The following is a 27,851-nucleotide window of genomic DNA, read 5'->3' as shown; positions in this document are numbered from 1 at the left end:
GAGCCTAATGTTGTGCATGTCTAAGCACAGATCTGCCTCGTTTCACACACTACATAATTATCTATCTTGAAATATTCTCCATTCAGAAGATTTTATTGACAAAATCTTGATGGACATTTCATGACTTAAAGAGAGTTGAAAATAAATGACTGATGATTATGGAATCTTATATACTTTTTGCCGAGATGGTGTATTCCATCATGAATTAATTCCAGTCAGGATGGTAGAATATAATGCTGGTGAGTTAGTAAAATTTCCATTTTACAGGCCATTTACATTTACGTAAAAAATCTCCAAAATAAGTTTTGGGCTTTTGAGTCTGAAAGGTTTACACAATTGAAGACGGAAATTCTGACACACTGCTATAAACTTGAGTGGACACTACGAATTGACTCTAACATTCTCAAAGCATGCATAATTTCATATAAATTTGCAAGCCATTTTTAAAATAGGGCATCTAATTCGTCATTAAATGATACTCTGCCACACTGATGCCCCTAACATAATATAATAGTTGAAATCAACTTCTCAAATTATTGTATGAAAACCATCATGTCAAGTTTTCAGTAGTACTCCAGATAAGAATCATGCAAATTCTGTAAAATGTGAAACCCCTAAAAAAGGCTACATATTTTTATTTTTGTTACTAAGTTGTTTTGTAGGTATTTATGATGAAATGTATAATTATTCATTCCAATATGTCTGTTCTTAATTCACATGGAAAATCCAATAGTTTTTATTGTATTTTAATGTCATTTACAGAGTTATCTCCCTTAATTTTGAATTTTATGGTACATTCTATATAATTTTTATTTCCAAATGCACAGGTTATATGTAAAACCACACATTAATTTCTGCTTACTATAGCATTTTAAACAAAATATTAAAAATAAAAATATGTAAGCATCCAACCATGTATCACATTTTGCAAGAATCTTAATTGGAGTGCTACTAGTTTTAAATAGTGAAGATGTTATGTTCATTTAATTGAAAAAAAAAACCAAATATCATTCTTTAAGGGAACATCAAAAGGCAGCAAAAAAAAATCAACGAAAATACACATATGAAAAATACACATATGAATCGAACACAGAAATTCAAACAGCTATTGAACTCAATTTCTATGCCCAAACTTAAAAGTGAAAATAGAGTCTGTAAAATACAAATTAATATTAAAACAAACACATTTTTAGCCAACAAGGTTATAAATCGTTGGATAAGTCATTCTTATCTGTTTAAATTAGACAATATTTACAACATAGCATTATAAAACATGTAAACCTAACACCTTAAGTGGGGACTGGCTAGACAAGGCTCTCTAGTTTACTCGGTATAGCCACTCCAGATAAAACTAGTAATTTACGAGGTAATGTTTGTATCCTCATGAAATATAAATACAAGGCAGAGTACACATAACAACAGGTATAATATTTCTTTCTCAAATTTAGTCATGTTATTTTTTTTTCTTTACCTAAGCTTAACATATCAGGTGTAAATTGTGATCCTTAAATATTGGTTTATTCTATCATTTCTTCCCCTGTCCCAACAGGACAATTTTGGGTTTCTGTTTCAAGGCAATTTTTATGGACCAACAATTTTTATAATTTATTTCTTGAAAGAAATCATTGTAGGTCAATTTCATTAATTTCAACCATTGCATTCACTAACTGAAAGAAATTATGCCTCTTTCCACTATTTAAGTTACTTTGTATAGGGACGGTATATTTCTAAACTTAGGCTTTCCTTATCTCTTAATGGTACCTACTGCACATTTATATTGATATGTTAAAAGAATAAAAAAAGAAATTACCATTATATTTTAGGGGATGAAAAAAATCACTGTAACAAGCAACTTTTTGTCAAAGAGAAGTGGTTATAAAATGCCCTCTCACTGACATCGATATTCATAAATATGGCCAAAGACTCAAAAAAAAAAAAAAAAAACTGAATGGCAAGAACATTAATTTTTTCCGATAGAATCTCATTCTTCATCATTATATTTTGAACCAAATCAGACAGGCATTGTCTCAGAATAGTAACTGATAGGTACAGACCCTTCATATTGTCTATACTTGAGTCAACTCTTATTGGATTTCTGCCATATTCAAGAATTGAATTATAAAAATTTCAAATTACAAGACATGCACTTTACAATATCTTAAATTAACATCTAAAATGATACAAATCTAAAAATTTGTTTATTATTCTCCCAAGGAAAAGTGTTAACTTCCAAAATTACGTGAGGAGTTATTGAAGTGATCTAACATGTCTGAAAAGGAAAACATCTTTTGTTTCAAGATTATTTTCATTTTTCTGTTTATGATACCAAATTTTTTATTGTGTTGAACTATTGCATAACATATAATGAACATTATATGCACTTTTATTTCTGAGGTCAATTGAGTGCAAGTGTATGAGAGTCAATGGTGACATGTGACCTTGTGCATTGTGACTGTAAGGTACACGTGACCTTTTATGAATTATAAAAATTAATTATTTTGTCTTCAATATAGGTTTAATATCAGTCCCCAGAATATAAGTGTAAAGCATATTTAATGAAGATGATATATGAACAATTAAGGAAGTTAATTCTTTTTTCTTTAATCTTATATAAAATAAGTATGTTTTAACTTGCATTCTTGATAGTTGGTTATATGCATAGCTTATAACAAAAAGATGTACTTTAAGAATTATGTTTTACCCATGGAAAATAGGGGAAACTTTTAACTTGATTCATGTATCTCTAGAGAACAGTTAGAAGCAAGAGTGTGTTGGAGTGGATAATTCTGATACACATAGCTAGCAACATTTCATAGAAGACAAAGGTTTCTATGTATGAATAACCAGAGATAAGAAAATGAAATTACAATAAGATGATCTGACATTTACAGATACATTCCTACCACACCATCCAATTTATAATAGAAAAGTGTCAAAATGTCAAATGGTAAACAATATGTATTATAATCCAGCTTTATAGTGGTCAGCATTATGATAAGTCAGAATTTATTTGGGTTAACAATTCTTGAATTCAAAATTATGATCCAGAAACAAAAAGTGTGGAGAACAGACAGACTGACAGTGACAAAGGGGGATTAATGAAATGCGAAATTAAAAAAATGCAGGATTGAAGTTTTCAAGAAAAAAGACAGGACAAGCTATAAGAAGAAAAAAGGCAGGATATATATTTTTCAACATAAAAAAAAATAAAAAATTACAATAGAAAATTTTGTCCTAGTCACCCCCCACCCCTTAAAATTAAAATGGTTGCTCTCTGATATCAAATTAAACTGAACGATATTGACCTTTAACAACTGACTGCCCTATAACTTGATGAATATTTGTATACCCATGTACCAAAATATGTCAAATCTGATTTACCAAGTATTCTAATTTGAACAACAGAGCAGCCATCTAAAATGTTTATATTAAAGATCCAGACCCCTTCTTGTCATTATATGTCAAATATTATTCATCTAAAAGCTCAAACTTGTTTTTACTTGTAAAGGCCTTATTCATGTATAATATTTGACATTTCAAAGAAGAGATACCTTTAGATTTAGTAAATTAATTACAAATTCCATCGTTGAGTGCCATTTTCATGTTTTAGGTCACTCCATAAAGAAACCCTTAGTAAACCATAAAGAAGTATAAGATATCTATGGGACACATTTATCATTTAATTGGAGACAGGACAGATTAAAATATCTGCTCTTTATCCCATTCGCCTAGGTAAAACTTTATAACGCAGGTGAGAGTTTTAACGGGCCTGGAGGTAACTTAGCTACCTCTTCGACACCCTACTATCTTATACACACAAATAAGATCCTCTTATCACAAGCCCTACATGGAGATGTAAATTAGATATAGAAAGAAACCCAGATAAAGCTATTACTGAACTTCAAGTGTAAAAACATACCTTCTCAGAAGTGGTGCTGTATTACAGGCTTTATTTATATCCCTCAGCTGTGCACTTTTCATTTTGGAGGTATATCTGACCCCAATTAAACTTCAGAGAGAAAGTCTGGAAAATGAAAACATTGCTGACAAAACGTGTCTGTGATAGCAGAATATAGTTAAAGATAAAAACACCTACAGTGTAATATCAAAGAATTATTGGGAGATAAAGCATTCTTTTGAAAGGTATGGTATTTAATGTTGGTTGTTTTCTTTCTATTTTTTTAAACTTTCATCTTTCATGTATGCATCAGATATTTTCATTTATTCCACACATGCAATGAAACCTGTCCAAACCAAATCTCTTTCGGACTTTAAAGTTGTTCGGTTTTGAAAGGAGTTCGGTTTACCCAGATTATAAATACATTAAAACTGATACAAAGGGACTTCGAAAAGTGTCTGGATTAGACAGATTTTTGGATTATTCAGGGTTTGGTTTAGACAGGTTTTTTGGATTATTCAGGGTTTGGTTTAGACAGATTTTTGGATTATTCAGGGTTTGGTTTAGACAGGTTTTTGGATTATTCAGGGTTTGATTTAGGTTTTACTGTAAAATTATAGCAATGATAACCGCATGAAAAAAGAATACTAAATTCTGTCTTGTATTGTTTTGTTCATTTCTAAGTAAATCAACTCTAGCAAAACAAAATCAACTGTTGATAGAGATGCCTGTAAGACCATGTCTATAACAAGGAGGTTAAAGGTTAATTTTCAAAACACATACATTGAAGACTTCTTTCCTTTTGTGTCATTTCTTAATTAAGCTTGCCAGATATCATTGAAAATTTACAGTAAAAACCTTCTACAGTAGTTCTTGTTACTAAAATAACAGCAATTCTTGCTGTTCTATCATTTTTGAAAATCCAAATGATAATAATGTATTAAATTCTATCAACCAGTGAGAATATAAAAATTCCTAAAAAGGGGGCATTCACATTCCTGTGATTTCCAGTGTTTTCTATATAATCGCCAAACTTTTCAAGCATAATGGGGGCCCATTTGGGCATACCTGTTCACAGATCAGCCGATATTTCCATATCTAAAAATTTCCATAACAAAGGGTGGCATGATTCGCTCACTTGTGATCATTTTGAAGTGACCAATAGATTGCTCATCCCCTAAATTACTTGGAAACCTATAAACACATCATGTTTTGAAGAGGTCTCAACATACTAGTTCCTCTTTGTAATTTTGTCTTAACCGAACATTTGACTCAACTAGTCAAAGCCTTAGGCCAAAAAAAAAAATGTTTGTTTCGGGTTTCCGACTGACCCTAATACATTTTTTCTCACAAATTGACAAAATCGGTAATTTCCACCAATTTCTGGTATAATACAGATCATTTCCAGTAAAACCAAAAGTACGTTAAAAACCAGATCACAATAACGTTTGAATAGGAGACTTATTTATATCACATAAATCGTAAATACAGTGTACTTATATTTTGTTCAAAATTCCTACAGAAAATAAGTGTATTGTAATAAAAGACATGATTAATAGGTGTGTATGTTAAAAATCAAACTTTCTGCTTAAAACCAAACACTTTCATGACTTAAACATGATGCTATTTTACATATATAGGCTCAACTTTAGTCGAGAAGAAAATAAAATGAAAATGCCTACCGACCTACCCTATTTTTGGGAGGAATGTAACCCTGAACAGACATATTTTTTTTGGCCTTATACCCAAAATAATTCAGCTTTACAGGTTTTACTGTAACATCATTACAGCTGTGCATGCATAAACAATAATCCAATGAAACAACAACACAAAGGCCAAAACTGCCATCTGTATTAATTATATGAGCATTAACCAAGTGACATAACTCTGTCATTACCCTAATTTATTGTTCACATCACAAGATAATTAACTCTCTGTCTTCAGCTGGCTTTAGATCTACAAAGAAATAAAAACAATATAAATTGTTTGCTGGCAAGTACACACATACTTCATGTTTCTCATTTGTACTAGCAGATGTACTTTTGGAAAAATGCCAAAGGGTCAAGAGAGATAACCCATTTATTACTTCAGTTGATGAAATAAATATTGTATACTTAGTATTTTGAATTATATTAAAGTATTTTGCACTTATTTCAAGATTGAGCAAATTGCAGCTTGTGATGAAAGATATAATGGAAATACAAGATACAATAAATCTAGATCCTAGGATGAACATTATTCTTAGTAAGAGTAACCTTGACATATGACCTTGAACCTGTTAGTTGGACTTTTCATTCATGTCTTCAATTAATATTTAATACCTGACAATGGCATATGCCCCTCACTGGTCAATATAATATAAAAAATATGACAGTAATACAGACGGAGAAAACAAAAATATGCAGACAGAAAAACTGAAGAATAGATCTCCCTGCTTACAAAGCATAGGGTATAATAAGGGTTGTAGGGCTTGATGAATAAGAAGTACAAAATCACAGACACCTCAAGAAAAGGTGAGCAATATTTCATAGCAAAAATTTATAAAACAAAAAACAAAAAAAAACTGTAATTGCAAAGAAACCTGAAGTCTGCGACTTCATAACTTTCCCATGCTTTCTTCAAACAAGAAAAATGTGGATAATGAGTTTTTAAAGGACATCTCGCTGTGTCCACATTCAAAAATCACATGCTAACTATTACCTATACTATATAATGGGACATTAGCTGTGAACAATGCACAGTGTACTGCTTATAGTGTAAGGTGGTGAAAATGTGGGATATATCTCTGTACAAGGTGTTATGTTAAAGAAGTCTGCACATACACTTGGTATAATGCACTTAAGTGTATTTTTTGACAGACATGGGTTGAACATGATTTTTTTCTGGTATAAAGAATACTTAACATAGGTTTAAAGTTAATGCTATTCATCACTGAGTTGATTAAGAAAATTAAGGGGTTTGCCCTTAATGCACAAAAAGGAACTTGAGACTGTAAATACAGCAACAAATCTAGAAATAAATGAAAGAGGGTTCCAATCCACATTTTTATGTAAAGGGGGTTCCAAGTTATCATTTCCTCATTTCTGCCAATATTTTACACAAAATTTATGAAATTTTTTAACAAAATTGGGGGAAGGGTTGCCATCCAGCAAACCTTCGAACAATGAAATATTACCTGAAATAACCAAATACAATTAGAAATACTGAAAGAATGCTCATTAAGATAGAACTTCCCTCAGCATTTACTATAAGACTGAACATGTAAACCCTGAATTTTGATTACCTCCCCTTACAAGCACCATAGAAAAAATATCTTTGTTCAGTAAATATTTATCATTACATCAAGATACCACTACATGTAAATCTCCATGGGAACCCAAAGTTTAAGCTTTAAAATAAATCTCAAATAAATGATTATACAGAAAAAAGAAGAAATTTTACAAATCATTCTAGTTAATAGTAGGCTCTGATTTCCAACTGGGTGATTCTATGGCTGAAAAATACACTCTTTCAATTATATCAATGCCCTTCGTTACTTTACAACTCGGATGAACTCTGACACACGTTTATTATTGCGACCACGGTTATGGAAGATTGCACACCCAAACCAAGGCTATTCAAGCTTTGAATCACATTGCATGCATAAAACTCATCCATTTAATTTTGTTACAAAGCCACCTCATTATCCCAAAGAGGACAATCGGTTTGACAATTTTTTTATTCAACTAAACATGCAAAATATTCATTAGATCTTGAGTGCACTAACTGTTTTGATGGATTGTGTTTACAATGAAGATTTTTGAGTTTTGGAAGTATTTTGGAATGTAGATGTAAATTTTTCATTATTAAACGAACCGTAATAATAATGGTAAGTGCTGCTCATCCTACATTTACAACCAGAAATAAAGGCTAAACAATGTTTTGTTTTATTTAAGAACTGAGCTCTTGGTAGAAGTACAATTCTGATTTTAAATTTAGATTATGTATATTGAATTGTGAAAGTACAATTAGACAATGTGTCTATTGTAAAGACAAATATCTACCGATCTTGAGTTTTGCAATTTTGATCTTACAGCAAGTCATTTGAGGGGTAATCTTGGCACATCAATTAAGAACTTCAACCAATATCAAAATGTTATTTTTTTGCCCCAAAACAAATGTACTTTGCCAAAACATTTACATTTGCCATAATAAAAATATCTAATTTTTTGCTTAAACTTTTTTTAAAATGTTTTACTCTTTTAAAAATAATAATACTTAGTAAATTGTACTCACTGAATGGTACATGTATGTTTTTCCTGAAACAAAATCAATATTTGAACAGCTAGTATAATGACTTGAACTAAAGCTGATTATCTGTACACACAAAAAATGTTTTGGCAACATAATTTTGAAATATTATACAATAAGTATAAAATGTAGCTAGATATATCCTTCATCTGTCAAGTTTTTTTGTTTGTTTTTTTGCCAGAATATTATGGCATGCCACTGAACAATGTGGCAAGTCTGTGGAAGGAAAGATCATAAAGGTCACTTGTGCTCTGATAGGGAGAAATTTATTACACACAAGGGGAGTTTTCAGGAGCTTCATATTTTTGTGAACATTTCACTGCCTATTCAAATACATGAAATATTACGGAAAAAGAGCAAATGGACATTTGAACACAGGAACCAGCATCAAATGTATAATAAACATGATATGCTATGGAAATCATCTTTTTTTAAAAAAAAAAAAAAAAAGACTCTGAAATTTAAATTTCTTATACGAGCTGGAAATATCCCTTTCTCAAAACATCTTTCCCAAGCCATGTAAATCTGATCCTGTTCATGGAGACTACTGTACCTCCTACTCTTTTACACTTGGACTGTTCCGATAAATAAACCATGTTAACAGACCAGTTAATCTCACAAAGTTTAATGGTCCATTAAAATTTAATGAAGTATAAAACATATAACTGTTATTAAAACGATCAGACCCATAAACTAAAGGGGGTTTAACATGCAAAACCCATATTCCAGATTTAAAGCAGATAGAACTCATTCTGGATTTGAATTCAGCAGAATTTGCCTTTCATCTACATGTACATGTAATGTAATTAAAATCAAATGTTATTTTGCATCTCTGATGTAAATACAGACTGTATTCTTTGTTTTGATTTTTGTCTTTTTTAAATTATCAAGTTCATCTTCCTTTGTGCACTCTATGTTCAGTGATCAATTTGGAATTCTGATTTCATGTCAGTGGGTGGATACAGTTTCATCAACATTATGTTTACATGAAATAACAGGGAAAAAAGAGCCTCCCACCTATGTTATAAAATTCAATGGTTTGTTCTTAATGTAAAAGGTCATTTAGACTCATATAATCCATTTTTGAGACCATCAGAATTCTAGTTTTGAATTTGACACCAGAGCCTTTCAAATGACCACTGCTCCATCACATTTGTAAATTGTTTATTTGAATTTCTGTTTCACTGGTGAACTACATTAAAAATTCATTAAGAATGTAATGCAACACTATAGCAGATATGGAAAGCAGAACCTAACACATCAAATAGCGAAAATAAAATGAAATAGCAATTAAAAACATCAAAACCTTTGCTGAGATTAATTTGTTAGACAGAGAAACATCATATAAGGCAACAAAATAATATGTCTTTTTCCTGCTACCCTAGTTTTTTTTTTTCAATGTAAAATGTTTTTGAAAATTAAAATAATTTCCCTACCTACCTACCCTATTTTGCAGGAAGACCACAGACCACAGTTTTTTGTTGTTGTTTTTTTATTTTTTTATTTTTTGGCCTAATATACATCTACTAAGTCAGTTTCCACTTTTCAGAGTAAATAAAACATTTGGTGTCATTCCATTTTCCAATATTTTATCAAACAACCACTTTAAGCATTAAAAAATCAATGGAACTTCACATTATAGTGAATTTATACCCCATAATTTACCAATCCCCCTAACCCAGGAATTTCAATGTTGTTTTTAAAAGGAAATCAATGACAGAGGCTCCATGCTGACAAAATAATGAAAAGTGACCAGTCATCTTGTCAATGGAAGAAAATCCCTTCTCTAATCTTCACCATAAAATTAGGGATTTGGGGATCATGACACCTCCATTTATCCAAAACATGAAGATTTGAAGGCCATTGTTTGGGTTTTCAATGTGTCACTGTGAGCCTTAATCTGGGTGTTTGTACAGAGAACGAGTAATTCGGGTTCATTTCATAATGTGTGAGTTTAGACAAATATTTGTGGGTATAAGTTTCTTCCTCAAGAAATTTAAACATACTTGAACAAGACACTTGGTGGATTACATAGATAAAAACAAGGTAGGCATTTTTTCTTGTTTTTATTCTGAACTTGGAGAAAAATGTGAATAAGCTTAATTATGGAACAGTTTTGTGTCTAGGACCAAATGAATGTGGAAACATCTCTGGCAGAAAAAGGGGGTGGGAAATATTTAAGTTTTTTTCAGCAGGTGTCTGTTGCATTTACTTAGATTTTTCAATTTTGATATCCTTTCCATTTTTTTTTACCCTTTTCAACTGTATGTCTGTATGCAGGCATCAATGAGAGGGGATATATTTTAAGTAGCAGTCTTTCTAAAAATCAGACAGAAGGGGACTCATGCATGTCAAAAACCCACTGAATTCAGTTTTATTTCTTGTTCCAAGACAGTTGTTTGTTGCACTTTTGAGAAAAAAATTATATAGATAATGATTGTACATGGAATTTGCACTTTGCAAGAGTTATTGTTCTTGATTTGGCTACATTTGGTTGATTTAAGTGGAAGATGAATGTATAATTTTCTAAAAAGTGCAGATCTGAGTGCAGAAATAATCATCATTATGTGAAAGTTTAGCATACATGTATGTAGACTGTAAAGCCTCATTTGTTTGGCAGGTTTTTCTTCACCATGAATCACTTTACCATTGGCAGTGTCTGAATTTTATATGGACTGGTACTTAAAATGTTTCATATTACGTGGACCTGTAATGTTAAAAAATATGCCAGTAATAAACCTTCCATACTGTCTTATTATTGTAAACAAGAAATTTTCACAGCAATTATACTTTCAATATTCTTGCCATGAGACCAGTAACCTGAAAATGTATCTGCCATGAATATACCTTAGAGGAACTAACATTGTAATATGATATGAAGAAGTATTGTGAATTTAGAATTGCAAAAAGGAAATGGATAGCAGGAACCATGAAACTTCTCAGGTTACAGTGATTCATGAAGGAAAATTAATTCCCTTTGTCTTATGTTAATATTTCAAATACTTCAAGATATAAATTTTCTATTAGGAAGATTGTCAAACTGTTTAAATTGGACATAAATTATTTATTTTTAATCATTTTACTCATTTTTTTCCACTTTTTCTGATCATCTGTGAGCAAGTGTAAAAATTTTAGTTCAATGAGTAATGAATAATTTATCAATCAGCCATGTAAAAATTCTTCTTGAAAATTTTTTTATAATTTATCAAGTAGCAATGTATAAAAACTTTACCTTCATGCAAATTTTCAATAATTTATCAAGCAGGGATAGATAATTTGGAAATTTGAGAATGTTCAAGTGATGTTAGTCTGAGAAAATTGAATTACATTGCTATATTTATCTTTTTAGAGCAAGAAATGTCACCAACAAATATCTGTGTGTCAAGTGTTGCACTTCAAATTATCAACTTTCCTAAGAATCAGGCAGAGAGTGACTTAAATTCATTGTATTAACTTTCCTAAGAGTCACGCAGAGAGTGAATGATTTATGTGATAAACTGCTGGGTTTACACTCAACATTTTTAACTCAGTTGTCCACAGCTTAATTTTGGGGGATGCATCTGTAGTTTACATGCAAAGCAGTAATTTCAAAATGTCACCACAAATGTTTTAGAAGCCGATGGGAAGTGGGTCACTGCTTATTTCAAACCCTGTGGTACATTACAACTTGGTTGTTCTTGACTTTGAGTAAAAAATGCATATATTTTTAAGTTATTTATTCCCATATTTTGTTTTAAGAGATGACATAAAGAAAACTTGAATAAAATAGTTAAAAGGTTGATTGATAAGGGGAGATAACTAAAGGAAATAGATTAAGTATGTACATATACCTGTTCAAAGACAGTACAAGGTATATGATCTATTTTATATTGAAAGGGACTTTTGAAATTAGGAATACCTTTCTAGGTTTGGAACCTTCTCGTTTCCATCATTTATTCAGATGCTTTATATATTAAGACTTTTAATTTGAACTGGTAGGACATATGGCTCTAAATCTCAACTGCTCCCAGGCCTTTCTGTCCTTGAAGTAATCCAAAACTATTCTTATTTCTATTTATATCTTCAACCTGTTAAACAGATGGATGCACAAGCCAAAAATTTATAGGCCTAAAAAATTGTTGGTGAGGCTTTTAAAAATTTTACAACTTCAAAAAGATATGGAAAATCTCGAAATTTGCCAATAAAACCATTTTCTAAATATTCAATTAAAAAGTCACAGTTGCTGCAAATGGATTTTCAACATTGAATGCATTCAGTTCTTTTAAAAAAAAAATAACAATTGTAACTTTTAAAAAGCTGATTTATGGCCTTTATCATCTTAAATATGGTTTTCATAACACATCCTAAAGTAAGACTTGCTTTGTGTTGAGGTGACACTGAAGTTGGTGGACCGATAATTTATAGATATTTCTGACAATGATGTACAGTTTGCAGTACTCATAATGGATATACCCAACTGTTTTGTAACATTGGATAAAGTATAAAAACTCATCCATCAAAGATTTGTGGAAAAAGGATGAAAATTGGTATCTGCTGGATATCTTTGTATAAAATATATACATCATAAAACTTATTGGAGGATGGCCTGGTCTGAATTTTGAATAAGGACTTGCTGATAAATCTTTGGTCCAATAAAATGAAATGTTTTTGTTTGTATTACAATTTGCATTCTAAGCTACTACCCTTACTCCCTTATTAAGGATAGCTAAAATTTTTAAAGAAGACATTATAAAGAAAGTTTGAAAATAGCCTTCAGAAAGAAATTGGAATGTTTTGGGCTTTTTTTTTTTGTTCAGATTAGTAAGAATAAATTGGGAAATTTTAAAAAATAAAAAAATCTGTCAAGTAAATTCATCAAAATTTATAAGCTAATTCACATACCTCAAAATTATTCAACATATTAATGGTCAGCGCTGAAAAGTTGTTTGTACTCTAAATTATACACTACACAAACCTACACTGATACTCTTATGGCCACTATTGAAGCAGGAGGTTTGGCTAGCCATTAAACTGATTTAACCCACCACTTCACATTGAAATGCCTGTACTAAGTCAGGAACATTGTGGTTTTTTTTCTTCAATTTTTCAGTTTATTCACACTTTGCTAGTTCATGTACATGCATCATTTAATTTTATTATTTTCATAAATTACTGTCATCCTAAAAATAGTAGTAACTCTTTTACTGTAACAGAATTTCAATTCCTCTATCATGTGGTTGATCTTAAAGACTACTTAATCTTAAACTGAAAATTATAATATCATTTTTTCATTGAAAGATATATTGACAATAACATAGCCTTTCAAATGACTGCAAAAAAATAAATTAAAAGATCACTTTCAAAGATAAAAAAAAATGGGATAAAAAAACACAATTTTCTGATCAAACGTTCAGAGCTCCTTGTGACAAATTCATCAATTATTTACAAGAAAAGCTAGAACCACCGAGGGAGAAATGATGACTCATGTGTTGTCTTTGGAGACATTAGAAATCATACAATTTATGACAGGCAAAAGAGAATGGCTTCATTGCCATAATGGATATTGGCTGGGATCAGGGAATTTTCTAAATTTGCCAAATTTATTACATTTTCTGGAGGAAATTGATATTATTGTTCATTTGAAAAGACAGTAACAAAGAAAGACTGTCTGGTGTAATTGAGTGAACAACGAAGAGCAGGAGACTACAAACATTTACAAAATAATTAAATAAAATGGTGCCATCTCACACAATGACATAATACATTACTTCTGTTGCAGAAAGAAGTAAAGAAAAGAGGACCTGAGGAAAAAAACTGAGTCAGTATGTAGGTAAGTGGATATGGCATATTTTAAGTTTTGGTCTTCTGGAGTAATGTATCTAAAAAATCATATCTCAAAAAAAGTGGATAAAGCACCAGAATGAGAGAATGCTTAAAACACTGTAACTTAACAAATCATTGCAATGTCTTCATTACTGCAAAAAAAAAAAAAAGTGATTTGCAGTTGCAATTATTAACTTTGTATACAAAAAAATATCTTATTATTGAAGTTGTATACATACGCTTTCAAAAATATCTTCACTTTATCCATATAACTGTGAATTCAGGATATTTTTACCCCTATATTCCAAACTAAAATCAATGGCATACCCACTATCTCTTGTAAAATGACATCTTAATAGAGTTAGTTAATCAGTATGGGTTTTGATAATTTGGGTAGAAAAGATGGTAAAACAAGTGCAGAGAAAAATTATTTTGATCAGGGTGAGTTGAGAGAACCTTATCTAATGCTCTAGATAATAAAAGGGGTTCTCAGAAAATTGTATATGCATGCGCAAGTGAGCTGAAGATATTCTTGTACCGGAGATATATTTTCTTCACATTTCACTTGCTCAGCTTTGAAAGAAATACTGTTTGCTGCATATCAAATGATTCAGTTTTATCACAAATCCAAATTCTAAAACTTTCATCTAAAACACTGATGATATGATGAAATCTGCAAATTAAAAAATCCAACAACCAAATAAATGTGACTAACGACAAAAATAAAGGTATCTTTTCAATACTACCTATCTAACCAGAAGGTACACGAAAAACCAATTGCCAACAAGGTTTACCATTCAATTAAAATTTTCTGTATCATCCCTATATGTTCAGAATAATTCTAAAGCTGTTTCACTATGGTAAGGAATCTTTTGTTGTTTTGTAATTCAGCCAGCTAAGAGTCTTTAATTACACATGTAAAGCTAAGTCCTCTTTTCTTTAAAACATGCCAAATGAAATGACATCTTTATACCTTCCAGGGATGTCTTAGCTCGTTATTCTACGTTATCAAGTCATTCAGAATAGTTCAGCCCACTTCATAGAAAATAGGCGACAGACGGCTGAAAATTTTCAAAGTAAAAAAAAAGAAATTGTTTGAATATTTAATTCGACTCAATAGAGTTTTGAAGTGCCTGCCATACTAAATATTGGGTACAAACATTTGTTTTTGTTGTTTGCAGAAAATTTGTATTAAAAGCAGTGAAACCCTGCATTTGAAATATTTAATACATTGAGAAATTTTCACATCAGATCATTTTCCTTGGGACAAAAGGATGGTTGGTTTACTCAACATGGAAATTGTTTGCTTAGGGATTTCTTGTCAACCAAACTTTTCTAATTAAACTAGAGCAAAGTTATTCTATCTTATAATATTATTCTCAACATTTCCATTGTAGTAATGTCAAGCCATTTATCGATCGTCATGTGATTGAGAAAACCCATAGATATGGTTCCATAATTCAGGGAAGCGACATGAAATCGCAATACAGAGAATGAAAACTATCATGAGTAATCACTCAAGAGCAACTTGAGATCTAAATGGAGTCGACAGAATTCAGCATATATCAGTCTTAATGTGATGGAATATAGCTAACACGGCTCCCAATCTGTGATTATCGGATTGATCAGAAATATTGTGTATTAGCTTTAGACCTGTCAAGTTAAACTATGTCGTTAATTAAACAAACCGATGTGACTTGAGTCAAAGAGAAACCGTTTTCTCTTGGATCCTATTTTTGCAAAGTAATCCATGGTAATGTGAAAAATTTTTAAAATGCACTTCATAAAAATATTGCGAGGTAAAACTCGCTCATTACTGTATGGAGCCTTAAGTGTTTTTATTGTGACGTTTGTTATGAATGTAATGGTGCTTAGGACAAATATAGTGGATTCACCAAATCCAATACATTCTGAAAACCAATTGCAATTCCATAGCAGTGTCCACATTTATGATAAAAGTCTGGATAAAGAGGAAGCATATGCTAATTTCGTTGCACAGGGACAACGAAAACCTAAAGCAGCCTATGAAAGTGATCTTCTCAAAGAGCTAAGGCAAAGTTCTTTGGAAACAGTGGATTTAGTTGAAAATTCAAAACAAAACTTAGTGGAAAATTCTCTTGATAATACTCAAAAACTTGAGAAGTCGTTCCTAAATAGGATTACTGATAATGATAAATTAGATGTAAAAATCGTAGAAACTGGGAATGTAAAAAATAATGAAGAAAATGAGGAAGAAGACTATGAAGATGATGATGATTATGATGATACAGATGATGAATTGAAAGAGGATGAAGAAGATTATGAAAATAGCGAAGAATCACCAAAAAATAAATTATTTGAACCAGGAGATTTTGTAAATGCATCTAAAATCGTTTTTGAAAGACCACTGTTAAAATATCAGGAAGTGCCAAAACAAAATCAGGGAGAGGAAAATATTGATGAGACTGAAAAAGTGATCCGACAAAACTTCAAGACATTAACCGGGAACCAAATGGTTACAGATGGTATCTACTGGTCTGATGCTGCAGAGATGGCTGTACCTAAAGGTATGTTAAACTTAGATATGTAATGACATAGATGGTCAGAATTCAACAATGGTAATATTTTGCCCCAAATTAATCAAAAATTTAAAGGGAGGCTACAATTGATCTGATCTACCTATTTGAATCCATACTTATAGTGTTCAGGTTTACTTTCAAGAGTGAAAGTCCTTGACTTATTGGCAACCTAAAAGAAAGAAAGTAAAAGGCCCTCCATAAGAGTAAATGTTTAATTATGAAAGGTTCAAAACCTAGGTAAGTTAATGTTTTTTCATCAGAAATTGAGGGTTCCAGCACTAATTTAAACCCCCTGATACTTGCAAAAGACCTGTAGAGTGAAAAAAAATTGTTAAAAAAAAATCAAAGAATATCAAAATATCTACAATATAATTTCTTCTATAAATGCCACATACAATGTATCTAAAAGATGGGAGCTTTGGAGGCAGATAGCATGTCATCATTATAGATTAATGAGTTCTTGACATTGAATCATAAAAAACATTCTTTGCACAAGACATAAAATAAGTTTAATTGCCATTTTCACAACAAAAAACTTAAATTAAACATGAGACCATTAAACACAGGCTATAAAGACTTGTTTATAATATCAAATATCACCCATTACTGATATAAATCTTGATCAAAAACCAATCTTTTTATAAAAGCTACCTTTTGACAACTCTACCTGCGATAAAAATCTTTTTACCACTTTAATTTAATATGGCTCATGAAGTTATTTAAGGCCTCAATTTGATTGAATCGGGGTAAATTGAGGTGCAGTGTTACGAGTTTCGATCTGATATAATATCTAAAGTTGCTATATAGCTGTTATGATAAATGCAGGCAATCTAAAAGGTTTTAAACTTACTGAGCGGATAATTAGTCCAAGTTCACAGGCAGTGTGTGATCTGAAAATATCAAAAGTATTTAATAAGACCACTTTGATATGGTAATGTGGACATTTTTACAATGGATACTGGTGCTTCAGAAAGGTGCAATTTCCAAATGAATTTAAATTTCAAATTTTCCTACCAAATATTGGTTATGAAAAAAGTTAATGTGAAAATCATGATTACAAAATAATTCTTGAAATTTAAAATTTTACATGTGATTTTAAGAAGCTGGATTCAATAACTAATTTCAGTCCCAAAACTGTTCAAGTTTACTATATACATTGTGATGGTATAGTAAATTTAGAAATAACAGTGATTTTTATTCATTTAATGAAAAAATGCAATGTTTGCGTATTTTCTTTTTTTTTTGAAACCAAAAAATTTTAAACCATCTATGTATGTAGATCTCTCCCAGTTGGTGTGGTTATTTTTATACTTTCTATCTTAGACTTGGCAAAAACTGATATTATCTAGATGGTCCTTCACGAAATCATGTTGGTCCTATCTTACATATCTATTGCAAAAATCACTAATATTGTTGGTCCGGAATATGTAATGCTGAAATTTTGTGCCGACAGCACCGACTATTTATATACTGAAAAATTTGATAGTTCGCACATGAGGTGTTAAGCAAACATGTAGATACGTAAATTTTACTATCAAGAGAGGAAAAATAATAACATCAAGACTTGGCTATAAAACTGAAGAAATATTCTGCCAACCATGGTAATCTTTGTCACGAAAATAAACTATCCCATAATAAAAAGAGTAATCAATGGAACCAAGGTTATAGCGGTAATCAAAAGAATGTAATCCAGGGACAAAGACCAGACATGGAAAACAGACATACACAACAAAGAACATAAAGCAACTAAAATCATGATATATGATTAATTTGAAAAAGTACTTTCCTGTGGCGGAATTTCACTTCAAAGTAAAAGGAATTAAACAGCCCTGGAATAATTACTGGTAAATTTTTTTGTGTGAAAATTATAAAAAAGAAAACTTGGAAAATATAAATGACTAACAGAAATCTAATTAAGTTGTAGTGGTTCAAATTTCAGATGCATATTTAATCACATGCTGAAAAGGGGGGAATACTCACTACCAAAACATTCTTATACATTATTATAAAAGTACACTTCATTTAAAAAAAAAATTTCCAGGGTCAAATTTGCTAAATTGCTTTTACATTTTGTCCCCATGGGTAAACTGTTAATGGTGACATGCAAGATCTCCAAAATGACAAAGTAATCAATCATTCATACACAGGTGTCCAAATCAATTTATCTACCTATCTATAAGGACCTAACACCTGCAAGTTCTATTTATCAACTACTACAAGTTTTATAATAACTAAACTATTCAATTTATTATGAAGAGAACTGTAAAGGGTGGAGATCCTTAAAGTACACACAATTATTTGATAGATCTTTTTCAATATTGTAAATTGATCATGAAATCATTGTTTGTTTTGTCTTGATCCATACCAATTTTTGGGGAGTTGTATGCAATGTCACGTTCAAGATATCTCTACCAGTTATTAAGAAAAAAAGAAAGTACAAGTAAGAGAGTTGATAGAGACAGACAAAGATCAGTGGTTGGGAAACATTTTTTTTTTTCAAATGGTCCACTTTCAGCATTTTTTTTCCAAATATTCATAATTATGCAGGCCTTTCATTAAGAGGCGGTACCAGGTACTTTAACCCTTCTAAACTACTGAAAGGTACCCCTAGAATTTTAAAATTTCATACATTTTCGTTAAACAAAATGATGAAAAGTACCTCCTACAAAACCAAAGGTACCTGCATTGGGAAAAAAAAAATAATGAAACCACTGGATAGGTCATTTTTTTAACATTCTTAAAAAAATCTCATAACTTTAATGGGCCATTTTTAGCTTCAATATGCCATAGGCTTCTGCCTTTCCCGATCACTGAGAGGGATATGTACCAAGTTTCACTTTGTTCTAGTGAGTAGAAGTAGTGGAATTATCTCAAATCATGAAATGTATGTACAATGAAAACTTGCTGTATTTAAAAATATGAAGATGCACATGTTGTCATGTTATGCACACTCCCACTCTTACAGCAAGTTGATATCAGAGAGCAACCAAAATTGCTTTCAACACATGCCTAATCTATATGAAACCACACGCCAAATTTAAAAGCAATCCATCCATTGAGAACCGACAAACATTTCCTATATCATTCCATACAGTGTAAAATTGCAAAGTCCCACAAAACAGGAAGATGTTATCATGGAGCAAACAAAATTGCTCAAAACATATGCCTCATGTATATCAAGCCACACATCAAATTTGAAATCAATCCATCAATTGGGGAGTCCAGATAATTGTGACAGAAATATGGAAGGACAGACAGAGTGATGGACGGAAAAGGTGATTCCAATATAACACCCACTCGATGAGTTGGGGTATAATAATCCTTGTTTCAAAGTATAAAAAAATCCATTGCAATAGCAATAGGGTAGAAGAATAAGTAACCATATACTACAGTTATTGTATTCATTGAACACTGAAATATAGCAAGGGGCATAAACACTTTTCACTGATGTATTACACAAATTTTACTTCACCCCTTTTCATCATTCAACATGTGGGATACAGGTTTCATCATGGCCTTACATCATGTTTTTAAGATAATGATCATGCCTATAAACAAGATAAACAAACAAGATAAATGAAACCTGATTAACTTTCAGATAGTTAGCTCAATCACTGCCTGGAACTCAAAAAATCATATTAGAATTCTGATAATTTTCTATTCTGAATTTAAGTTAATATTTTCACACCAAAATCATGCCAATTTACAGTGATAGAAATTTTTAAAAATTGAAATTGAAATTTCCTTATACTATACAGAATTTGAATGGGCCACACTAGCTTTGTTTTAAAATCTGACTTTAATTCAACATCATTTGACTGTAGTATATAGCACATGGCCCTCTGATTCCAACCATTGCATTCAAATTCTGTGTCTTGAATTAGTTTTTCTACTTCTACCGTACTGTCGTTAGAATTTAAAACCTTATTTTTCATGCTACATCCTTGCATACATAAGGTCCCAAAAATAAGATTATTCATTTCCCTTTTTGAGCCCCAGACTTACAAACAAGAGTCATTTATTTCTCATTAAACCTATCATACTTTTTTTTCAAACTCCATCCATGCCTATATATGGACCCAAAAATTAAATATTTTACACCCCCTCCCTGAACCCCAGACCTACAAACATGTGCGATATAGGTCTCATCAAGGCCTAACATCCTGTTTATATGATAGTAATCACACCTATGAACAAGATAAACCAAACCTGTTAAGCCTTCTACAAATTGCTGTAATTCACAAAATTATATCTGAGCATGTTAACAAATTATTGCAAACTTCTGAAGTGCAGCATTACAAGCCAGAGCAGTTAATTTAATTTATCTATTATCTCTGTGTTTAAAAGCATGATATGTTTCTGTTTTTACTGTTCGAGCTGTTATTGTTTATTTTGTTGATAGTATTGCTTTCATGTCTTTCTCTCTGAACAAAAAATGACATTTTCCATTATATAAGTATGGTATGCTTACATTAAGACTAGTGAATAAAAAGAAGAAAATACAAAAATGACTGAGATAAAGTTCTAATAGAACCATCATATAGTATACATGTATTCAAAGTATAGAGTTTAATCAGTAGACAAAATAACAGAATTACCAATAATCGGCGATTGAAAAAATGTTGAAAGGCTAATGAAGATCTTAAATATGCATAGAGGTCATGACTTATTTGCTCTTTATACAAATGCAAAAAAATTTGTCGCATTCAGTGTTGAAATCTTATTCTATTTCAAAAAGTTAACCACAATCCAAACTCAGAACTGTGTTAAGCTTTAATGTCATCCCCATATTAGCCCCAGCTGTTCAGGGTTCGATCACTGTGGTTGTATAAAGCTGTGCCCTGCAAAGCATTTTATTAAGCAAGCTTCTTCATTTAAAGGAAATATTTATGAATTCTTGGGATTTCCAAATCTAACTCAGGCAGTTTATACAGACCTCAAAAAGTGGAAAGGACAGCCTAATGTATTCATAAAGCTATGAATGTATATCTTTTGACCTATTTACTGTCATACATGAGTGTATCCATTTATATATAGGTCTTGACCAGAGTGAAACCTTTGCCTTTGTCAGGAAGTCACAGACCTCCAGTATCAAATCTATCCAGCCACCATCCTGGAACAAGTGTGGCCGACCGAAGAATGCCTTCCTTGTACTGGACAATGGTTCCTCATTCTGTGCTCGATATAGGGATCCTCATAATAAGCTAGTGCTAGGTGAGTATCCTTATTGTACAAAGTAAGAGATCTTTTGTTTTACTTCAGTGAGCTTTTATAATTACTTAAAATAAACTTTTAGTGCTTGGTGAGTACCCTTTTGTGCTTGGTAAGTAATTTTCTGTGTTTCGTGAGTACTCTTTTTAGGTACTTTAGATGAGAGAACATTTTGTGCCTAGTTTGGTGAGTACATCATAATACTCATAGGTGCAGTTAGGTCCCCTTTGAAGGACTATGTTCAGCATAAAACATTTTTTTTTGACAGGATGATTATTTTTTCATGCCTGTTGAGAATTATTTTGGTTGGTACTTGTGAGTACCCTTCTAGACATACAGTAAAACCAGTCTTAAATCTAAACCATCTCTGGACTGTCAGTTTGAAGGTTTACACAGGTGTTTGGTTTATACAGGTGTAAAGTACATCGCCCTGTGCAGGTCCGGGTGTTAAAAGAATAGGCCTGCAGCAGCCCTAAGCTTGTCGTAAAAGGCGACTAAATAGTGCTCAGAACCCTAGCCGGGGGCTAGGGCGCTCTGCCCACAGAGCAACTGGGATGTGTGCCCCAGGTGGTGGAATGGGGTACCCCTGGCATGTTCCATGCTGGGATTGTCAGGCTATAATACGGAAAACCTGACCGCAAACCATAGTGGTGCACCGTGTTGGGAAAGATACCATGTTCCTCGCACGTTAAAGAACCCTACTGTGGCATTCTCCTGGAGTAGGAACAATGGGGCTCCCCCACAGGAGGCTAAATTGCCCAACTCTACCCACCTCTCCCTATTTCCAGTGGCAATCAAAATTTGTCGACCCCATTGTCCTTGTGTCCCATCCCTTTTTCATTTTATCATCATTTCATGTTCATTTTATCATCAATTTCATGTTCATCGTCTGAATATAGCTGAAATATTGCTGGTCGGACGTTAAACCCCAACAAACAAAAAACAAACCGTGTAAAGTGCATCAAAGGGGCTTCAGAACACATTGTATGGACAGGTTCAGTTTAGAGAGGTTTTCACTGAACATTAAAATTGCCCTCATATGTTACATAAACACTACATGTACTAGTATCTTGATGCTTATGTAGAACCATCTTCTGACTGAGAGTTAGAAATAGTAGCCTGCCTGCCTGCCAGCCCAACACTGGCTATTTTTTGGCAGGACTGGCTAATTATAGCAAAAATTCATATAGCCATATAGTAAATATATTGAAAAATTGTACTTAGGACTGGCTAGAATTTGAGTGAGTTTCCTACCCTGTTCTGGCTATGTTTGTACCTTAAGTGCCTTGTGAATGACTTGAACCTTCTTTTATGGAAAATATAACCAGACATGTGGAAAATTTTTACTTGTCATATTTTTACAAGCTTTAGAAATGATAAATTTTGTAACAACAATTTTTGGTGTGATTTATAAAACATGTAAATTAATTTCCATTAAGATGTTACTTAATAACAGGAAATATTTTTTGATTACTGGTAATGAGAAACACACTTTGAAACGCAATTCATAGAGTTTAAGAATTAACTATCCATATAAACAGTATGTCAAAATTTGTATCTTTAAAGTCTAAAGAATTGGTGATGATGATGATTGTTATCTTTTAATGCCTAAAGTCTAAAGAATTGGTGATGATGATGATTGTTATCTTTTAATGCCGTTTCAGCGACTAGGGCCATATCACGGCAAGAACATTGAATGAAATGGAAATATTAAAAGCAAGATCAAAGTCTCTTCATAAAATAATGAAATTAAAACAAGCAGCTATTTACATATAAAAAGGTACATAAAAGGTGAACCTAAGACATAAAATACATATAGAAACATAACATCGATAAAACATTTAAAATATTGAAAAATCAAGGAAGGTATCTAATTTAGATTTTATTAAATAAACCGATGTCCCGCAAGAAATCGATAATGTTTTTAGATGAAACGGTCTTGAACAAATCAAACATATTGGCGCAGTCAAAATAATTTTGTCTGGTGTTGGCAAAATCCACACAATCTAGAAGAACATGTTTGATAGAGAAAGGGCAATCACATGGGATAAAGAATGAAGATAAAGAATTGGTGGAGAGCTATCTTAAAATGGGGTAATGGATGAGACCATCCATGTTCCTGCATTTTTTCTGCAGGGCCATAAAAAAATTCAAATTTCTAATGTATAAAACACCTGCACTAAAGCATGTCATGTGCCCATTCAGTGTTTTAAGTCTCAAAACTGAAAAAATATTCTACAACTTTTGTTTGGTTCAAAGAGAGATAACTCTAATTAATGATTTTGACACAATTAATCTTACAGGAGAAGTAATGTCATTCTACCTCTCCCGTCTCCTTGGTATGGATAGTGTACCTGCAGTTCTCCTTGCTGTTACCAATCAAACATCAAGCCGCTGGAGTAATGTCGATATAGCTTCAGTTCAGTGGCAGAATGGCAAAGTAGTAGCTTTAATACAATGGACTTCCCACATGGAATCTGTGAAGTAAGTATCATGTAAAAAATGAGTTCTTAACACTTTCAAGGCATAAAATAAAAGTTGAAACTAAAAGCTCTCAAGATTGTTTAGTATAAAACCACATTAACATTAAAAAATTCAGGCAAAACTTGTCATTTATAAATCTAAGTACATTTAGATCTCTAACTTATAAATCACAAATTTTATTAATTCAAGAAGTCAAGGGAATATCATAAGTAGCTGAAGTAACAGTTTTGAGCTTTATTGAACTAAGAACAATATATTTTACTTTATTTGCCATAAATAATTATGATGGCCTTCTTATATCATTTCAGATCCCAAGTTTCTATACCAAAGATTTTACTTTCCGCCTATGAAAGCAAGACTGTGATAAATAGTATATTTTTACGCAACATTACTATGAACTTGAACGAGATTGCAGAACTGGTTCAATGGAGTACCATGATTCTGTTTGACTATATCACAGGACACTATGATCGGTAAGTAAGACCAAGGAGTCTTCAGTAAGTGTGACAAGTGAAACTGATTTTTTTTTTAAATTGAATTAAGGCAGAAAAAAATTAATATGTCTGTTTTTTGCTACCCTACCTACCGGTACTCTACTTTTTTTGTGCTTACCCTAAACATGCTATGGCCCTTTTGGCTCAAGCAGTGTTAAAGTTTAGATTTTTTCCCCATTAACTCAATGTAAAAAGTTTTTGAAAAATTAAATAAATTCCCTACCTACCCTATATTTTACTTGCTGGAAGCAGGAATTAGACTAATATTTTTTTTTTTGGCCTGATGGTACATTTTTCAAGGAATGACTAAAATCTGTTAAAAATTGCAATATACCTAATGTTCACTAGAATTTCTAAATTTATAATATGAAATTCATATCCCAGAATGTCTACAGCCATCCTTACTATGATTTTTGTTTGTAAAAATATGCTTCATGTACCAAATGCAAGACTCGTATAATTATGTTCACAATTTAATCATATTCATGGCCACTGTACTTACTACACATACACTGTACATGTGTACATTGAAATCTGCCTAAACCAAACCCTAATTGGACATTAAAATTTGTTGGGTTTCGATAGGTGTGGTGTGTAACAAGGTTCAAAATTCATTTGAGGAGGTAGATCTAGGGCAAGGGACACAACTCTTACAATACATTGGAATGTTTGTATTTACCATTTTACAGCAATCTAATGTAAGCATCAAAGTAACTTGGACTAATTTCATTCTGTTTCAAAGGAAAGCTTGAAAGGCTTTGGTGAAATTGAATATGATACAAACATATCACTGATTTCAAGAGTTATTTCCCTTACCCTAGGTCTACCTCCTTGAACTGATGTGATCTTAAAAGTGTCTGATTCAAACAGGTTTTTGGATTATTCAATGGTTTGTATAGACAGGTTTTTGGTTATTCAATGGTTTGTGTAGACAGCTTTCACTACATATATAATCACCATCATTTGTCAATATTTTCAAGAAGTTACTCTAGTCCATCCTACATTGCAAATTTTTAGCAATCAAGGCATGGACTTAATTCATATGTATACTACTCACATTCTAACAGGAATAAACAACTAAATAAAAGGCCTAGTGCTAAGCTACAAATTTATTTTTATTTTAAGATTTGCAAGCATGCAAGATGGTGCAGATCAAGAACACAGACAAGGTGTCCTATCCGAGAAAGTTCGGAACTTACTGAAATCCACAAAAACCAACAAGCTCTGGTTTATTGATAACGAGAGTGGACTATTTGACGCTTACGACCTGCTGTACAACACAGCGGGAAACAGTTTTATAAAATATCACAAAATGATGTTACAAACACTATGTGTCTTTCAAAAGTCTGTTGTAAATTCCATATCTCATCTCCATGCATCAGAAAATCCACATTTAGTATTAGAAGGGTTTGCTGCTCGCCATGAACCCTTGTTAGAATTTTTCCAAAAAGACTATGTGTATTCTATATTTAAAGAAAAGTTCAAGGACAGGATCAGTGAGGTTTACAATTGGATTAAGTATTGCAAGTTAAAGAGTTAGTAACTCATGTTGTTATTAATGTTATTTGTTGTTATACGTGTATATGCTGTGTGTAATTAGGTGGAGAGTGTAAACACAATTGCATGTGTAGTGTGTCTAATTTGGCAAAAGTATAAATGCAATTGTGGGTGTGGTGTGTAATTTGCCAGAGACTATAAAAGCAATTGTGGGTATAGTGCCTATACTTGAATGGAGAGTATAAGATCCTTTATTGTGTGTGGTGTGTATATTTGAATGAAGAAAACATAAGTGTGATTTCTTTAAATGTTATTGCCGTGTTGAATGAGTCTTGTGTGTGAAAATTATGGAATATTATTTTGTTCAGAACAGTGCTGAGTGCTGATGAAAAAAGTCCTTAATTTTTTTCAAGCTGCAAAATATGTAAACATCTTTTAGATTAGACCTTGAGTCTATTAAACAATTAATTTCATAAAAAAAAATAACTGAATTGTATATTGTATTTCTATTCAGAGAAAAAAAAATTATCAGTAGTAAATGTTCAGAAATTTTTCAAAAAATGCTTCCAAAAAAGATAAACTTAATCATGCTTACATACTTTGCCTGAAAACTTTTGACAGTCCAGTGAACTCAACGACTCATTTTATATGAATTTAAAATGTAAAGAAAAAAAATACCCTGATATCACTCCTGGGTACTTTGCATAACAAACCACATAAAAAAGGGGAGATAATTCAACATATTTTGCAACTTCAGAAAAGATGTAGTTATTATGGACAATGCATAATTATGCAAATATAAAAGTGTCTGAGTGGAAGAAGTGAAATCCAGAGTGAAATGTATATGTACATGTATGAGTGCAGAAGTATTAAGAGTGAAATACATGTATAAGTGCAGAAGTGACTTGATAAACAAAGTTTTGTGCATTATTGTTTTTTTTTTTCTACAAAAGGGTACTACAATAAAACAACTTTTCAAAAAATAAATACTTTCTTATATTTCAAATCAAATGTCAATAAGACTGAACAGAAACTGAGGTGCTTTGGAAGCGTAATCAAGGGAACCAAGGTTATAGTAATCAAAGGAACGTAATCCAGGGACAAAGACCAGACATGGAAAAGTGGGCAGATCCTGATTCTTCAAAATATGTCCTTATAAAAGTGACAAAATGTCAAATTTCAAAATTATAATAGGGTTTGCAAAGCATATCACATAATTGGACGATATTATTGGTGCATTGAGGCAACCCAGCAAAATAAAAAAACAGCATCATTGACATTTGGGGAGTACCCCAGGCCCCCGGTCATTCAGTGGATGGATATTTTTCGAGCGGTAGCTTTGTTTGTTTGTGCATTTCTGCGCTTCCTTAACAAATCAACACTGACAAGAGTTTTAAAATATTTCCTATACTTTACGTCAGATTTACCTGGACGGTGAAAATTTCCGCACGTGCATCACGTTAATTAAGGGAGATGTTAATTTCGGTCCATTCTGCTGTTTGTCCCTACATTATCGTCATGCATTTTGAGTCACTAAATTACCTAGCAGGGGCGCATCCATGACTTTGATTAGAGGGGGGCACAGCTAAAATTTCGCAAAGCGTAAAATTTTTTTAG

The 27,851-nt window shown here is 31.9% G+C and overlaps 2 protein-coding genes across 6 annotated transcripts in view; one reads left to right on the top strand and one right to left on the bottom strand.

Annotated features, from left to right (window-relative positions):
* The window catches only part of LOC148610091 (tumor protein p53-inducible protein 11-like), a 213,150-nt gene extending 209,090 nt beyond the window's left edge, over positions 1-4,060 (bottom strand). Inside the window, exon 1 of the mRNA XM_088542152.1 lies at positions 3,920-4,060. The gene's annotated coding sequence lies outside the window, so the exon portion shown is untranslated. The remainder of the gene's footprint in view (positions 1-3,919) is intronic.
* LOC148610090 (four-jointed box protein 1-like) overlaps positions 1-27,221 on the top strand; it is a 31,492-nt gene extending 4,271 nt beyond the window's left edge. For 2 of the 5 annotated variants that reach the window (XM_088542141.1, XM_088542142.1), the window contains exons 2-7: positions 13,947-13,997; positions 15,388-16,536; positions 21,586-21,762; positions 24,063-24,243; positions 24,552-24,716; positions 25,863-27,221. In XM_088542141.1, the coding sequence (XP_088398267.1) occupies positions 15,765-16,536; positions 21,586-21,762; positions 24,063-24,243; positions 24,552-24,716; positions 25,863-26,277 (1,710 nt within the window). In that variant the 5' untranslated portion in view covers positions 13,947-13,997; positions 15,388-15,764 and the 3' untranslated portion in view covers positions 26,278-27,221. Of the gene's footprint in view, positions 1-4,003; positions 4,144-7,592; positions 7,767-10,210; positions 10,235-13,946; positions 13,998-15,387; positions 16,537-21,585; positions 21,763-24,062; positions 24,244-24,551; positions 24,717-25,862 lie in introns of those variants that run through there. The other 3 variants (XM_088542140.1, XM_088542143.1, XM_088542145.1) reach the window with 3 other exon arrangements.
* Positions 27,222-27,851: the final 630 nt, after the last annotated feature.

This window comes from Perna viridis, chromosome 8 (assembly GCF_037379345.1).
Source record: "Perna viridis isolate PV_CMFRI_1.1 ecotype Kerala chromosome 8, ASM3737934v1, whole genome shotgun sequence".
NCBI classification, from domain to species: Eukaryota; Metazoa; Mollusca; class Bivalvia; order Mytilida; family Mytilidae; genus Perna; species Perna viridis.
Note: the sequence above shows the minus strand (reverse complement) of the source record. Positions and strands in the feature narration are given on the sequence as shown.